The sequence below is a fragment of the Anabrus simplex genome, chromosome 2, assembly GCF_040414725.1.
Source record: "Anabrus simplex isolate iqAnaSimp1 chromosome 2, ASM4041472v1, whole genome shotgun sequence".
Taxonomy (NCBI): Eukaryota; Metazoa; Arthropoda; class Insecta; order Orthoptera; family Tettigoniidae; genus Anabrus; species Anabrus simplex.
The window spans coordinates 705,157,301-705,173,386 of NC_090266.1; the positions used below are offsets into that span (position 1 = coordinate 705,157,301).

At 39.2% G+C, this 16,086-nt stretch overlaps 1 protein-coding gene across 2 annotated transcripts in view; it reads right to left on the minus strand.

The window, feature by feature from the left end:
* The window catches only part of LOC136864387 (CTTNBP2 N-terminal-like protein), a 441,040-nt gene that overhangs the window by 41,311 nt on the left and 383,643 nt on the right, over positions 1-16,086 (minus strand). For both annotated transcript variants that reach the window (XM_067141318.2, XM_067141317.2), the window contains one exon: positions 10,697-10,875. In XM_067141318.2, coding sequence (XP_066997419.2) covers positions 10,697-10,875 — 179 coding nt within the window. The remainder of the gene's footprint in view (positions 1-10,696; positions 10,876-16,086) is intronic.

The window sequence follows — 16,086 nt, forward strand, 5'->3', positions numbered from 1 at the left end:
GAAATTAGAAGGATATGATTAGTGTGAAGTTTCAAACAGTAGACAGAAAGCAGGTTCAGGATATAGAAAGAGAATGGGTGGCATAAGGGGATGCTGTAGTAGAAATAGCAAGGGAATACCTAGGTAAAACTGTGTAAAGATGGGAAAAAGTGAACATCTTTTAAACATTAAAAAAAAAAGGCTTATCAGAGATGGCTCCAAACAAGGGCTGATACAGACCGGGAATTGTACATAGATGAAAGGAACAGGGCGAAACAAATAGTTGTTGAATCCAAAAAGAAGTCGTGGGAAGATTTTGGTAATAACCTGGAAAGGCTAGGTCAAGCAGCAGAGAAACCTTTCTGGAGGAGAATAAAGAAATGAAGGTACAAATACTTAGAAGGAGAGCTATATACAAGCCACATTCTCGTTCTATTCATAGAAGTCCACAAAAGGGAAACCCTTGCAGGGGTGATCAAAATACAAGCTAGTACATAGGACTTGGCACGGCAGTGCCTCGTCATTACAGCTGAAGGCCTGGCCAATGTTTGTGTGAGGATGATGTGGGTTAAGGAAATGTTCACTTCACTGGACAAGAGTTGAGTTGATATGGCATTTCACACAGAGTGTAGTCACAACATAATCCAACTTTCTACTAAATTATCTTAGAATGCCTGTGGAAAAACTATTTATTAAGACTTTTTATTGGAAGACTGCAGCATATCTGAAAATGAATGCACAACATACGAGATCTTCATAGAGAAATAAGAACATGCCAGTAACCTTCTTGTACAAGCTACAAGAGTATTTATATTTGAAGAAAGACCCAATATCATATCCGTTGCCTGGTGACACCTAACTCACCATGAAAATAGCTTGGGGTATCATCTGCCCTGGAACAAATATTATTAGAACCTTTGAAACACATGCTGGGATTGCTCTCTTAAATAACATGATGGTTAAGAACCTGGTGCCTACAGAAAAAGCATTCACTGAAACTATCTTAAGAAACCTTATGGCAATGCCTTATGGAAGACCCCTGTTTCACATTTGACATCACACGGTCCATAACAGTACCGACCAGGACATATTATCTATCTCTCAGGACAAATTATTTTATTGCAGACCTCCTATTACTGACTAGGGCATTTTGTTTCATCGAAGACATCCTAATATAATATCGTCTCCATACTGCTGACTAGGGCACATTATTTCATTGAAGACATCCCCTCATGAATATATCACACACAATATTCCTAACCTAGGGCATTTACCACTAGAAAAACATCACAAGGCTACTCTCCTAAGGCATTAATACTGGGCACACGAAAATGAAATTCTACATCTCCAGTATTCCAGAAAAAAATTGAATATCAAGCATATAGCTACAAAATAACCTCCCAAGTACTCATTTTCACAGGATGTGCTACAATGAAGACATGCACATGATCTGGCATTAGAAATAAGACTAGCTAATAGCCTTCAAAACACATATTTAAGGAGCCAATGCTCCTTTATAAAGTATACAGCACTGCTCAGTAGTGATGCATTTCTCCTAACATTTGTAACAAGAATTAGGTTAAAGTTTAACACACGTATAAGCTCAAAGATATTATTACGAATAAAACTCAGTCTATTTATTACTCTAATTTATTTCAGGATGACTAAAAAAAATAACCATGCACACAAAAAGAAAGCTATAAATGGCCACACTAACAGCTGTCTATTTACAAGGCTCTCTTCCTTATGGCAGAGCAGGAGGTCCAGCCTATTGCTATTCCTTACTTTCACTTCCCCAAGTCCAGTCACCTCACAAAGTAGCTGTGTGAAGATTGCTGGATTTGAACACAGGGCTATAGGCTACACAATACATAATGACTATTACTTGGTTTTACTCCAGAGACAGTCCAGTAATTCACACAGTCACATGCAGTGAACAATTCAACAGCAACAGCTCAACAGTATTCACAAGGAAACCGTCCTTGCTGTCATATCAAAATCAACAATGAAATTTGGAAGAGAGGATGAAGGGTCCATAAGAAAGCAATGTACAAAAATTTAACTGCCATTTTGACCTTAAGGTCCTGAAATCGATACGGAAATGTCTAATAGATTTGCATGCATTAGCGTATAGCTCGACGTGGACAGCCCTGGTGACCAGCTGAAGCAATCGGGTTACCTTGAGCTTTCTGCGCTATCCAGTTGTTCCTTTGAAAGAGCAGTCATGAATCCTGTTAATGTTCCAGAGTATGTTTTACGTTATTTCCGTGAAAAAGGTTTCTCCTCTTCCCATGAAATAACTTCGGAAGAAAGGGAGATGGGTCGACATGTGATCGAACTAATTGAAAATCATCTCATGGGTACCAGCATCGTCTCGGAGTCGTGTCTGGAGAGAAACAGTGACTGTGAAAGTGATAGTGGAAGCAGTGACACCTCACTTGCATTATCTGACAGAGAAGGCAGCACACCACTGCGAGGAACAAGATGTGTTACGGATCTGATTTTGAGCCCTGAGTCTAATTCCCGTCAATCCAATGAAGAGATACCGCAGTCACCTAGCGAAATCTACTAGTTCACGCTACGCTTCCAGCCCACAGAAGAAAGTGAAACAAACTGTAGATCTTGCATACAAGAGAAAAGCTGCAAATTTATGGTTAAATAAAGGGGGGTAAGAAGCGGCTTTCATTAACCACTGTTCGCAAAAGTTGTCGTAAGGTGACGCCATTACGACAACGGTAGAGGTGGAAGAGCCAATTAGAACCTACATCAGTGAGCCCCACTGAACACAGGAAATTTATGCATACAAAATTATTTTCTCGCTTTACAGAAGGAAGAAGAATGAAGCGGAATGTATGCGATGAAGACCTGCGAGTGTGGGCCTAGGAAATTTCAAGAGAGATTTGAATGGGGCGACCTAATTTCAGGGCATGTGCTAGTTAGCTGAGTCGTTTTTAGAAAAAGTACAAAATAAAAAGTAGAAAATATACGAAATTTGTATCTCATACTGTGACAGTTTCGATAGGCCGATGGCTCAAATATATGAACCGAGCGGTATATCTTGGAGTTAGTGTTCTTCTAATTAGACTTTATACTGGTATCGGCGGTTAGGAATGAACCCATCTATGAAAGAAAGAAAGAAAGAAAGAAAGAAAGAAAGAAGAAAGAAAGAGAGCGCGCCTCGCGAGCGTGCGATAAACCTGTAGACCGACACCGGCCGTATCCAACTATGTGAACGACTTGTGATACTATTAAACAGCGTGCTGAAAAGGTAATGTGTATTCCAACAATAATAACAATTATAATAATGATAATAATAACATTTCTGAATATTATCTTAGGAGTAAAACAAATGTGGGAAATTATTACAGTTGTGAATTTGACGAGATTTCCGGTCTGAGCACGCGTGTGCAAAGCTTCAAGGACTCCAGCTCGCCAGCTGATGGGGAAAGTAGGTTACTGGGTCAGTGAATCGCCATTTGTGAGCAGTCTTCGACACGCCATTCAGGCAAGGACTTGGTTCGATAGCAGATGGCTATACCTGAGGATTGATCTGAAGAAGTTGAACTTTGATTGAACGTAGTTGTATACCCCACAAATATATCATTTGGAATATTCTGTTTGTCAACACACATAATACAACAGACGTCAAGATAAGCTGAACTCCCTACAGTGTATATTCTTTGGACAATATTTCCAGGAATTGGTGGTGTAACAAATTTATTAATTTTTATTGTATCAGTTTCAGCTTGAAATCCAAGAAGAGGACAGTTACGAATCTCATCATGGTGATGTTACCTAACGCCGTGTGTGTGGGTGCTGAGATGGAGGCCTAAACTATGAGACCGTAGCTGGCAGCGATGGGTTGAGATGAAGGCACATATAATTGTACTATTGAGGGCGACCAGTCGTCCAGCAGCATGAAGACATCGTAAAGCTAAGTCGACGCAATTGTATAATAATATCTGTTCTGTAGTGGGATAGTTATGTAGTTATAATTGGTAAATGGTCTTACAGTTTGTCGCAGTTGTGTAGTTGTAGTACTTTGCCATATTGTAGTGCCAATAGATGATCTTCACATATTTATCTCCGTTAGATAGGCATAATGTGATATTGAATGGTATACGTGATTTGTGAATTATGCTCGGCAGGCAGTAATAATTCTCATAGTTTCATCTTACAAATTTATTATAGCCACGATTGGTGGAGAATGATGATAGAACATTCGAGTACGTAGATTAGATTTTACTGGATGTACAGTCGTTGCACAGAAGCGGAATATACTTGTATATGGTATCCGCTGGAATGTAATGGTGTGTGATATTTGAACTTAAGTCTTGAAAAATGATTCCGTCACTTTGAATCAGAACCCGTGTATGTAAATCCAGAGTAGAGATAGTTAAATCGAGACTCGAGAACCGGTAGATGGATTGGATCTTCAAGAATTATGTACGCATAGGACTTGTTGCGTGATGCTATTGTAATGAATTTGTGAGATTCTGGGGCGGATCACAAATGTATCATCGTATAATGTGGGTCATTATTAGAGATTTCACTATTATTAATGTGATAATTTTGCCTTCGAGAGAGATTAAATTGTAATGCATAATTGATGTAGTTCTTTGAGAATAGAGTCGCGCCATGATTATAGAAGATGATTATTGAGGCAAGTGATAATTAGGTATTATAATATGGTGAATATTTGCGTGATTTAGGATGATGAATCTACGTATGTGTGAGTTTCACTACGTCTTCGATGAATTATGTCTAATTAGGTTCTATCCCGAGTTCTCCGTAATTTGTAACTGTAATGTTCGCATTAACTCACGGTGGTTCTGGAACAGTATTCGAAACTTTGCCCGAATTCGAGACCTTTCCTGAATGTTTGAGGACTTTCATCCAGGTCATCTGCTTGAATATTAGAAACCTTAAGGTACACTCAGCTATCCTAGAATTATTCAATGATATTCTGACACTATGATCATCTTCCGTGTAGCCAAATGTGTAGATATTGTAAAATATTTTGTAAATATTAGTGTGACTTAGTATTGTAATCATGGTTATGGTAGTTTTGAGTTCACCTTTTATCTTATTGTCTCAGATGTTGTTATACTATGTGGGCAGTGTTACTTTCTTTGATATTTGCATCCAGGATTTGTGATGTGGCATTTCAGAAGTTAAATTTTGTGTTAGGCAGACCATTTAAAATGTCTATCACGATATTTCCAGAATTTAGTTATTTATTTAATTTCGCTAATCCAGTAAGCGACTGGTAATTGAACAGATCATTATTTCGCTGAGTCGATTAAGTTTTAAAGAGAAATTATAGCATCAAATTATGTAATGGTAAAAACATAAACTTTGGGTAGATAATTGAAAACTTAATGTGACTATCGTACAAAATTTAATTTAATTTTCTTCTTTCTAATATTTCAGAGTGGATCAACTGAACGCAGAGCTTTCAGTGAATTAAATGAAATCCGTTTACCTGAACAAAATTATCGAAATTAATATGTAATTATGACTTGTTAGGGCAAGATAGGGCAAAAAATCATGTACCACCCCATTTGATTATTTTGTTTGTACGTCAAGAGCTGCATTTTTAATTTTATTAGCGATCATTTCCACTATCATAGGTCTGAAGGATGACAATCTGAGATTTTGTTGTTGTTAATAAACCGTGCCATATATGAATTTTACTCTGTATTTTCTTTATTATATGCCACAATTTAAGTTCATTTTCCTATGCATGCCATATCCTTGGTTATTTTCTTGGGCATCCTATTTGCAACCTGAGCACCCTTGAGGTGTCTCGGTGTTCTCTGGCTGCTGACTAGTAATAATGGGACAATTCATATCTGCAAGAAGACTATGATAAAGTCGCAAAGAAATTTGTGGAAGCAGCTACAGAGCGATTTTTAGACTACACCCCTTCTTCAACATACAATACTGATCAGAGTGGTTTCATGTGCAAAATGAAAGCAAAAAGGACTCTTATCGATTGTTGGTAAGAAACATACAGAAACAGTTACTCAATCAGTCAGTGCACTCACCCATTCGTAAACAATTATGCCTACAATTAGTATGGTCGGTACTCTTTTCCAGAAATTATTCATTGTACTACAGGAGTCAACTGGAACTTTTGGTCCAAGAGTTTCCAAAGAAATGTTTCATGCCTGAAATATAACTGTAACAGCCACAAAATCAGGGAAAATGGGGAAAAAGGAATTAAGGTATTGGTTTAAGGAATCCTTCTTCCCACTTGCAGAAAAGAATAGAAGTGTTTGCTACTGCTAGATTCCTTGAATACTTATAGTGATAAGAGCTGACTTGAAGACATTCCTCCAGGCAACAGTATAGAAATTCTCCAGATTCCTTCCGGCACTATAGGGAAAATACAGCCCTCGGACAAGTTTTTCTTCCGGCAGTGAAAGTCTTTGTAACGCCGCTTAACAGACATTGTGCCGACTTGTGAAGACTTTCAGTGTGATGTTTATCAGAGAAACAGCATACCGAAAATGCAGTCCTTCATTCATTTTCAATTTTCTTCCCCACGGTTCAAGGACATGATTAAATATTCATGGTTCGCAACCAATTATACAACAGAGAGACCTTCCGAGTTCAAAGTGCCTGCGAAATATTGCCTTCAAACAAGTAAAGAAATCTGTGAAGAACAATGTGGGCTCATAGTGCATATTCGTTGTGCATGGTGCCAAAAATATTTGTGTTTTTATCATGCGATTAATGCACTTCATTTCACATTCGTTCCATAACAATAAAGTGACCTTGGCGCGTGGCAGCCTGCCAGTTCTCTCTCTCCAGCACAACTGCAACTCCACTCTGCTGTGCGCTGCGCGAACCAGCAAGAAGCAAGGGTTGTCCAGTAAGCTGCGTTGTCACACAGATTTTGTATCAAGATTTTGAAACCTTCCAGTTCGAAATGGCAGCTAAATTTTTGTACATCGTTACTTTATGGATCTCCTCATGCTCTCTGCAAAATTTCATTGTTGATTTCGAAATTACAGTATGGACAGTTCCCTTGTCAGCAGCAGGACGATACTTACAAAAGCAATTTTAACACAGGTCAATTTACCCTCACACTTATGATGGTGGCTTCCCTTGCTGACTCACGGCGATCCTCAGTCCACAGAAATACACAAATACACAGTACTCTCAGATAGTACACAGTCTTCCGTTCTGCACATCTTCAGTCCAGCCACTTACTGGACACTTCGAAATCAACAACCACAGCTCCTCGCTCAGACCTCAGTGGGACACTTGTGACAGCCAACACCTCTGTTGACCTCTGCCCAGCCACCGAACCCCAACACAATGAGTCTCACACTGACTCCACCATGGAGTCCAACACTGATTCCATGTCCAGCACCAACAATGACTGACTGAGTGTCATAATTTATAACTTTTATTTCCGTGCTGACGTTTGACTTATATGATAGCAACCTGACGGGGGATGTTCCACCATTCCATTTATACCTTTAATACATGAAGACTCCGGCTTTCCTAGCGGCAGGATTATGAGAACGAGGAGTACGGGAGTAAGTACTGTGAATCTACTCTCCAATAATTAAGGACCAAACACATATTAGCCCTCACATCTTTTTTCTTCTTTCTGCACAGACATCCACCGTTTTGCAACTACATATTCCATGCAACCAAGGCCGTACCGTCATATAACTTTTAGCATCAACATTCAGCAGTGTCAACTTCAAATTATAGCAGCCACTACAAGCAACGAAGGATGTTCCCCGAACTCCTAGGCAACTCTGCACATAATTCATAAATAAGCAACAGCTGGGTGCATCCCACTTCTACAACCTCCGACTGCCTTAACATTGGCATTCTTACAAGATTTTTCACAACATTTAAAGTGTCAACTCTGACACACATTTTTAACCTATTTGATGGTTCAACTATGAATAAATGAGCCACATCAAGGATTTATATTCTTAACATATATCTTTATATCTATGGTTACATCCATAGCATCAACAGAAACTTTATAAGATCCTCAACCACAAGTTTTTACACAGTATTTTAAAACTTTGCTATAATTATGCATACTTGCTTAATTTTTGTGACTTGGACTCTAAAGAAGTCATTTAAAATTCAATGTGTTTTTATGACCTACAACTCATGGCATATTTCACGTAAAATGTGTGTTAGCCCTGACAACTTTTCTGATTTATGTATTTGTTTGAACTGATGATGATTCCAAGAGATCTTCATAAAAGGAAAGAAAAATTCCACCTAATCAATACATTTATTTTCTTGTAAAGTATTACAATCTAGGACCGGTTTCGACCCTTCATAGGTCATCTTCAGCTATATCAGAATCACATTTGCATTTCTATCTTATACCTCTGAAAGACCTTCATGATATATTGTTTCATAATTTTCAGTGAAAACTTATCTTAAAAACTTACAAATTTCTAAGCGTTGTGTTAAAATTAAAAATTAAAATTACAAAACTTTGTCTATTATATACATGCCCTTGGGCTGACAGAATGCATCCTTGGGTTGATTAAGCATTTATCTTAGGTATTGTTGCTTATTCTGTTGAATCGAATCCCTTTTATACTTATGTACAATCGTGAATAGACTATCAGTAAAATTTGATAAATAAAACTTGCGTGATAATTATAATAAAAATATCATGTTACATCTTTATACCTTATTGCTGGAGTGATATTATTTTAGGCAAAATATAAATGCGGGTTGATCTCTATAAAATATTTTACATAAACACACTAATATATTTTAAAGTCTAATCATTGTACTTTAAAGTCTAAAATACTTATGCTTTGGATCTTGCGTTGTTATGTGGTAAAATATTATAACAATTTGTCTTATATAACATCAGATATTGATAACATATAAATATGCCGTGTATAGTTGGCTTTTAAATCTAATGATTAAATGTCATTTCCTTCTTGCATAAAATTACAAGTTTCATATTATGTTGATTATGTATTGTATAAAACATAAATATCTAATAAATTGAATGCTTATCATTTACTAAAAGCACATGAATGTCTATTAATATAGTCAGTGTGTTGTCTATTAATATAGTCAGTGTGTTTAGTGACACAGAAACATGTTGGCCTTGATTCTTGCGTTATATTTCCATAATTTGCCTATTTTTTATATATGTCGAATGTTGGTCTTTATAGGTTCCATTTGTAAAATAACAGCACTTTCCTATTATTGATTCATTTCACAATCATAGGAGGAGGAGGAGGAGGAGGAGGAGGAGGAGGAGGAGGAGGAGGAGGAGGAGGAGGAGGAGGAGGAGGAGGAGGAGGAGGAGGAGGAGGAGGAGGAGGAGGAGGAGGAGGAGGAGGAGGAGGAGGAGGAGGAGGAGGAGGAGGAGGAGGAGGAGGAGGAGGAGGAGGAGGAGGAGGAGGAGGAGGAGGAGGAGGAGGAGGAGGAGGAGGAGGAGGAGGAGGAGGAGGAGGAGGAGGAGGAGGAGGAGGAGGAGGAGGAGGAGGAGGAGGAGGAGGAGGAGGAGGAGGAGGAGGAGGAGGAGGAGGAGGAGGAGGAGGAGGAGGAGGAGGAGGAGGAGGAGGAGGAGGAGGAGGAGGAGGAGGAGGAGGAGGAGGAGGAGGAGGAGGAGGAGGAGGAGGAGGAGGAGGAGGAGGAGGAGGAGGAGGAGGAGGAGGAGGAGGAGGAGGAGGAGGAGGAGGAGGAGGAGGAGGAGGAGGAGGAGGAGGAGGAGGAGGAGGAGGAGGAGGAGGAGGAGGAGGAGGAGGAGGAGGAGGAGGAGGAGGAGGAGGAGGAGGAGGAGGAGGAGGAGGAGGAGGAGGAGGAGGAGGAGGAGGAGGAGGAGGAGGAGGAGGAGGAGGAGGAGGAGGAGGAGGAGGAGGAGGAGGAGGAGGAGGAGGAGGAGGAGGAGGAGGAGGAGGAGGAGGAGGAGGAGGAGGAGGAGGAGGAGGAGGAGGAGGAGGAGGAGGAACATATCATATGTTCTGAGCAAGCAAGTTGTTGAAGCATGCAATATGTTATGGAGCACGGAAATGATGTGAAAGTCTGACTATCCTAGCATGGACAAACTGATACATCTGACAGGTATATTAACCCTAACAATAGTGAAGGAGAAGAAATGGAAGGGAAGTAGAGAAAGGAATGGACAGTGCATATTCTTCTTACAATGCCATATTTCATAATTCCTGTACTGTTCCGCAAAACACTTGGTTTGCATGTATACCACTTCCATAAGGACTGGCCACCTGAAAAGAGGTACCGGTAACTAGATCAAAGAATGACTTATACCGAAAGTTATTCCTGTGATAGTTCAAGCAACTATCTCAGTGTAACCAACCGTTCAGTGGCCATACTGCAAAAGGAGATGGCATGTCTGAACTATATTCCATTTCTGTGAACCATTCAGTTTTGACAGTCTCACAATGTTGTCAGCTCTAAATGATGGATGACTATGCTTTTCCTACTGGCATATTCTATTACTCATGTAACTGCCATCAGTTTCATGGCACAGGCACTAACATAATGTAGTCTGAACATTAATACCCTGAGTCTATTACAATGGTTACATTAGCAAGTGCCTATTTTCAGCTGAATTGAGCCTTAAACATTAAAAAACTGAGGGGAGGGGCTTTACTTTCCTCTTCTACAGATGTTCATAGCTTGAATAATTTTACAAGGAGAGTATGTTTCATAAGTATTAAACATAAAAAGGATTTACCTGCGCTACCTGATCAGAAACAGTTGCAGTAAACCCTGTTCCAGCAGATGTCCAAGAAGCAACAATACGAGATTCTATAGTTGTTGCTGTGGTGGTGGTGATGGTGGTGGTTGTTGTTGGGGAATACATGACATGGCGCAGTCCTTGTCCTGGAGAGACAGAACGAGCTATGCCCGTAGCTAGAACAAAGCAAGTAAATTTTCTCGCTTGACTTCAGAAAAATGGTTCTAAATGAGTAAAAGCAGAATTAAAATGTAGCCAGGCAACACAATCGTTAAATATGACTATATTAGCTGCTCTTAACCAACTTCCCAGAATTAAGCACTACTGCAGAACATTTAAACCACATGCACCATCAGAACTGAGAACTAAAGCTAAGAGCCTACTAAATTTACTTCCATTAAGAAGAAAGCACACCTATTTAGCCATATTCAACTGCCATACAGGGTGAATCTCTCCTCCATAGCAAATCGAAGGAAGGTGACTGATATGATAAGAAGGATAGTAAAGCAAGAAGTATAGTCCTATACACTACTGCTATTAAGACAGAAGAACAAAGTTGGGGGAAAATACGTATCACAATGTATTGCCTCCAGTGTGCCAAAGGAAGACACTTCAAGCAACTACCGTGATGTCATTTCTCGCCCAGCGCAGAGTTACATGAGGCACACTCATCAACAATCTGCCCAGCAGACTGCTGTATGAAAAGATCTTGTACACACCCACTATTCACACTTCAGCTTAAATTGCATACATTGGAGTGTTACTAAGGACTGATAGTTGCTCTAGTGTTATTAGATACAGGCCTGGATGGGCACTCAGTCTAGCTTAAACCAGCAAGGAGGTCAGACGTGCTGTGCGGTGTGTGCCGGCTGAGTGGAGTGGTGAAAGAATGGGAGAGCGGTTGGGTCAAGTGGAGTGTGTGGAGGAAGCTCGGAAGATGATCAGTATTGAGCAGTACAGGGTCACAATCTGGAGATGGCAGGGAAGAATGAGGAAGGGAACGAATAATAAAAAAGAATGTAAGGTAGAGATGGCAGTGAAGAAAATGCTTCCTGCGGCAATGGTGGTTACTGTGCTGATGGTTACTGGAGGAGTGGAGGTAAATCCGCGGTCACAGAGTAGTAGCAACATGAGTTGGGAAGACATTGAAATTATAAGGAAGGTAGTAAAGGAGGTAGTGGATGAGTTATGCCCGTTCGAGCAGGTAAAGAAATTGCTACAGGAGCGGTCACAGAGTAGTAGCAACATGAGTTGGGAAGACATTGAAATTATAAGGAAGGTAGTAAAGGAGGTAGTGGATGAGTTATGCCCGTTCGAGCAGGTAAAGAAATTGCTACAGGAGCAAGTCCAGGAGCACGAAAAGATGAGACAGTGGATCCAGGAATACACAAGAGATACTAAGGCAATGATGGAAGACAGCGAGAGAGAACTGACGTCACTAAAGGAAAGAATAAAAAATATGGAAGAGCAGGTGGTAAATTTGAAGAAACAAATAGCAGTCTGCAATCAGGACCGCAAGAAGAAATCCATATTTATTTATGGGGTGGAGGAAGACAAGGCAGAAACGGAAGTAGACATTATCTACAAAGTGGTGGATGCCATTCAACAGAAAATGAAAATCAACTTTAGTGAGGTCAACATAGACAATGTGGAGAGAGTAGGCAAGGTGAGAGGGCGCAGACCCATGAAAGTGTCGCTGCTATCTTCACTGATGGCAGATATAGTGATAAGGAATGCTGGTAATCTACAGAGTGAGAAAACTGGGATTAAGAGGGATTTGGGAAGAGAGAAGATTATGAATTTCAAAATTTTGAAGAAACATTTAGTGAGGGCAAAACTGCAGGGGTTGAGAGCGTATATTAGGGGCCAGATACTGGTGGTGAGCCACGGAAATTGGTCCCGAAATTGGACAGTGATGAATCTGAAAGCATTGAAACAGAGCTTAGAGCAAGAAGAAATTAGCAGGGCAGAGGAGGGTGTGCATACTATCTTTGAAGCGATTGTAGGAGCCAGGGAAGCAGCAAATGAGATGAGGAGGGAGACCAGGGCAACAGTTAAGGAGCTAAGGATGGAGAACAGGGTGGGAGAAGAAAGGAAGATAGAGGGCGTGAATAGGGGCGGGACCTCAAGAAATGGCAAGTGCCCATAAACGAAGTGAAAATACTGCTTTGAGGGATGGAGCAGAAGCAAGAGGTGCCTTGGCTAAAGGGAGAAGCTTGAGCCTAAAGGAGCTGTGGGATAAGAAGGGTAAATCGGACGAAGGCGTAGTGACAGGAAGTAAAAAAAAAAAAAAAACAAGCAACAGTAGTAAATTGTAAGTACAGGAGAATAGTGGAGTGTGCGTGTTATTTGTAGTTGAGATAAGAGTAATTAAGTAGTTAAATTGGTAGGTGGTGAAGTGTGTATATTAATTGCTGTCATTGTATTTGAAATGTATAGTGAGCTTGATTGGTGTCAAACATATCGAAAATGCAATAGAGCGATCAGAGTTACTATGTTGGAATGAGAGGAGAGGTAGTGAATTTAGATGGTATTGGAAGGCTGTAACTAAGATGAGGTGGGTATTTGGTTAGTAAGTAAGGAAGAGAGTGATTGTAAAAAATGGTTAGGTGATAAGGGTAAAGGTTAATGGTAAGATGTGATAGCATAATTTAATATAGTGAGATGGTAAAATGTAGCAGCATAATTTAATATGGTGAGATGCTTATATGACTATAGTTGAGATATTATGGTTGGTGAATACAAGTGGTTTTAGGATGATTGTGATTCAATGATACGATGGTATGTTTGGTGAGTTTGTAAATAATAATGAGGTTTCGTGATTAAGTTAATGTGTGGAGATGACTGGTATATGATCTTATGGACGAAGACAATTGTTAGTGAATAAGGTAGTAGAGTGGCTATAAAAATTGTGATGAGTTACGGCTGGCGGATGGAAAGGGAGAAAGTGATGTATGGTTGGTAAAGTATGGAATGGCAAGTGAGATAATTTAATTTATTGTGGTGAGTGGTTTGAAATTTTAAAAGAGAATAAGTATGGTTGAGATTGAGGACGAAATAGATATGTGGTGAAAGAATAAGACCAGGTGGTATAAGTTGAGATGGAGGTTGACTGTGACTCAGTGATACTAATAATAATAATAATAATAATAATAATAATAATAGTTATTTGTTTTACGTCCCACTAACTACTTTTTAAGGTCTTCGGAGATGCCGCGGTGCCGGAATTTAGTCCCGCAGGAGTTCTTTCACGTGCCAGTAAATCTACCGACACGGGGCCGTCGTATTTGAGCACCTTCAAATACCACCGGACTGAGCCAGGATCGAACCTGCCAAGTTGGGGTTAGAAGGCCAGCGCCTTAACCGTCTGAGCCACTCAGCCCGGCACTCAGTGATACGATGGTATATTTGATGAGTCTGTAAATAATAGTGAGTATGCGATTATGATTAGTATATGGTAAATTATGAGAAGTGGTTGATGGATATAATGGTATTGGAGGAAGGAAGTCTATTGGGTGAAAATGATAGTATTGTGTGAAGGCCGCCAAGAGTGATTGTGTGTACATGGTATATAAATTATGAGATGCGGTTGATGAACAAAACTGTGCTGGAGGGAGGAAGTTAATGTGTGGAGATGGCTGGTACATGATATTATTGTGTATTGTTAGCCAGGAAGGTAACAGAGTGATTGTAAAATTGTGGGGAGATCAGGTTGGCAAATGATAAGGGGGGCAGAGATGTATGGTTGGGGTAGTATGGAATGGTAAGTGTGATGGTTTAATTTAATGTGGAGACTGGCCTGAAATTTTGAATGAAACAAAGTTTGGTTGAGATTGAGGACGTAATTGATATGTGATCATGATATCATGATGATGCGTTCTTCCTTGCTCTTGCACCTGAGGAGGTGGAGGAGCGGGGGATATAGGTGTGTCAAGAACCTCCTTGCTGCCACCTATAGCTTCAACTGAGGAGGAATAAGTTGTAGGGCTATCTGTAGATGGAGAAATTCCAATTCTTTTTTCGTGATCTTTCTCAAGCATTTTCAAATATACTAGAATTTGATAATATAAAGGATTCTTATATTCTACAGCCTCATTAAGGTTATCATTTTTCTTTATAAGTTGGTCTAGATGAATGTATAGATCTTCATATGTGTTCATTAAGCTGCCCTTCTTTAATTTCTTTACGATGGTCAGGTCTTGTTCTATGTTGGTAAATTTATGACCTGTGGCAGTCATGTGTGATCCCATAGCTGAGAATCTTTTATGTTTTTCAGCATTCACATGTTCCAAATATCTAACTTTAAAATTGTGGCCAGATTGTCCTATGTATGTATTCTTGCATTCAAAGTATGTGAGTTTATATATTCCCGAATCAAAAAATTTATCTTTTTCCAAGAGATTTATTGTATCATGGTTGAAAATACTATGTTTCATGTTGTTATTTGTTTAAAATGCAATTTTGAAATTTTTTCTCTTAAATAAATTTGTTATTACGTGTATGTTTGGATTATTATATGTGAACTTGTATTTTTCAGTTTTACTAGGTTCGATTGCTAATTTGGAATGCTGCTTCTCCAAAAATTTATTAATTATTTTATCAATCATGTTATTGTTGAAACCATTCAAGAGGGCTTGTTGTCGGATAAACAACAGTTCTTTATTCCTTTCAGATTTGGATAAAGGAATACTAAAAGCTCTGTTAACGTAGCTATAGTATGCTGATCTTTTCTGTGCCTCAGGGTGTAACGAGTTGTTCTTGATAGCCCTACAACTTATTCCTCCTCAGTTGAAGCTATAGGTGGCAGCAAGGAGGTTCTTGACACACCTATATCCCCCGCTCCTCCACCTCCTCAGGTGCAAGAGCAAGGAAGAAAGCATCATCAATATTACACCAGACACAAGACTGTGAAAGAATGACAGGAGTTACTGTTCCAAAGGAAAGCCGGCTTAATAAGAATTGACAACTAAGAATTAGTTATATTTTCATCTGCATTAATAATAAGAACCACATTGTGATATCTGGTTTTCTTCATTTCAACAATTACCTATAAACTGTATAATTTATAATTTATAATTTGACCTTTTTTCATGAATTATTAAGAAAAGAATATTCATTTAGGACATACTCTCTATGGAATATTGTAATTTATATATTTTCTCTTGAGTTTTTGTTTGTTTTAATGTTGTCAATCTTATGTTAATTTTAAGGACACTTCCTCTTAAGCATTACTTTGTCAATTTTATATATTTTTCATCTAAACAGTGTTATGTGGCTGAAGATGTTGATAAAATACGAAACATGTACCACTTTTAACCATTAAATTGCCTTAAGCAATCATTGTATTGACTAGGTGGAAAATAATAAATACTTAATTGTGAATTGTG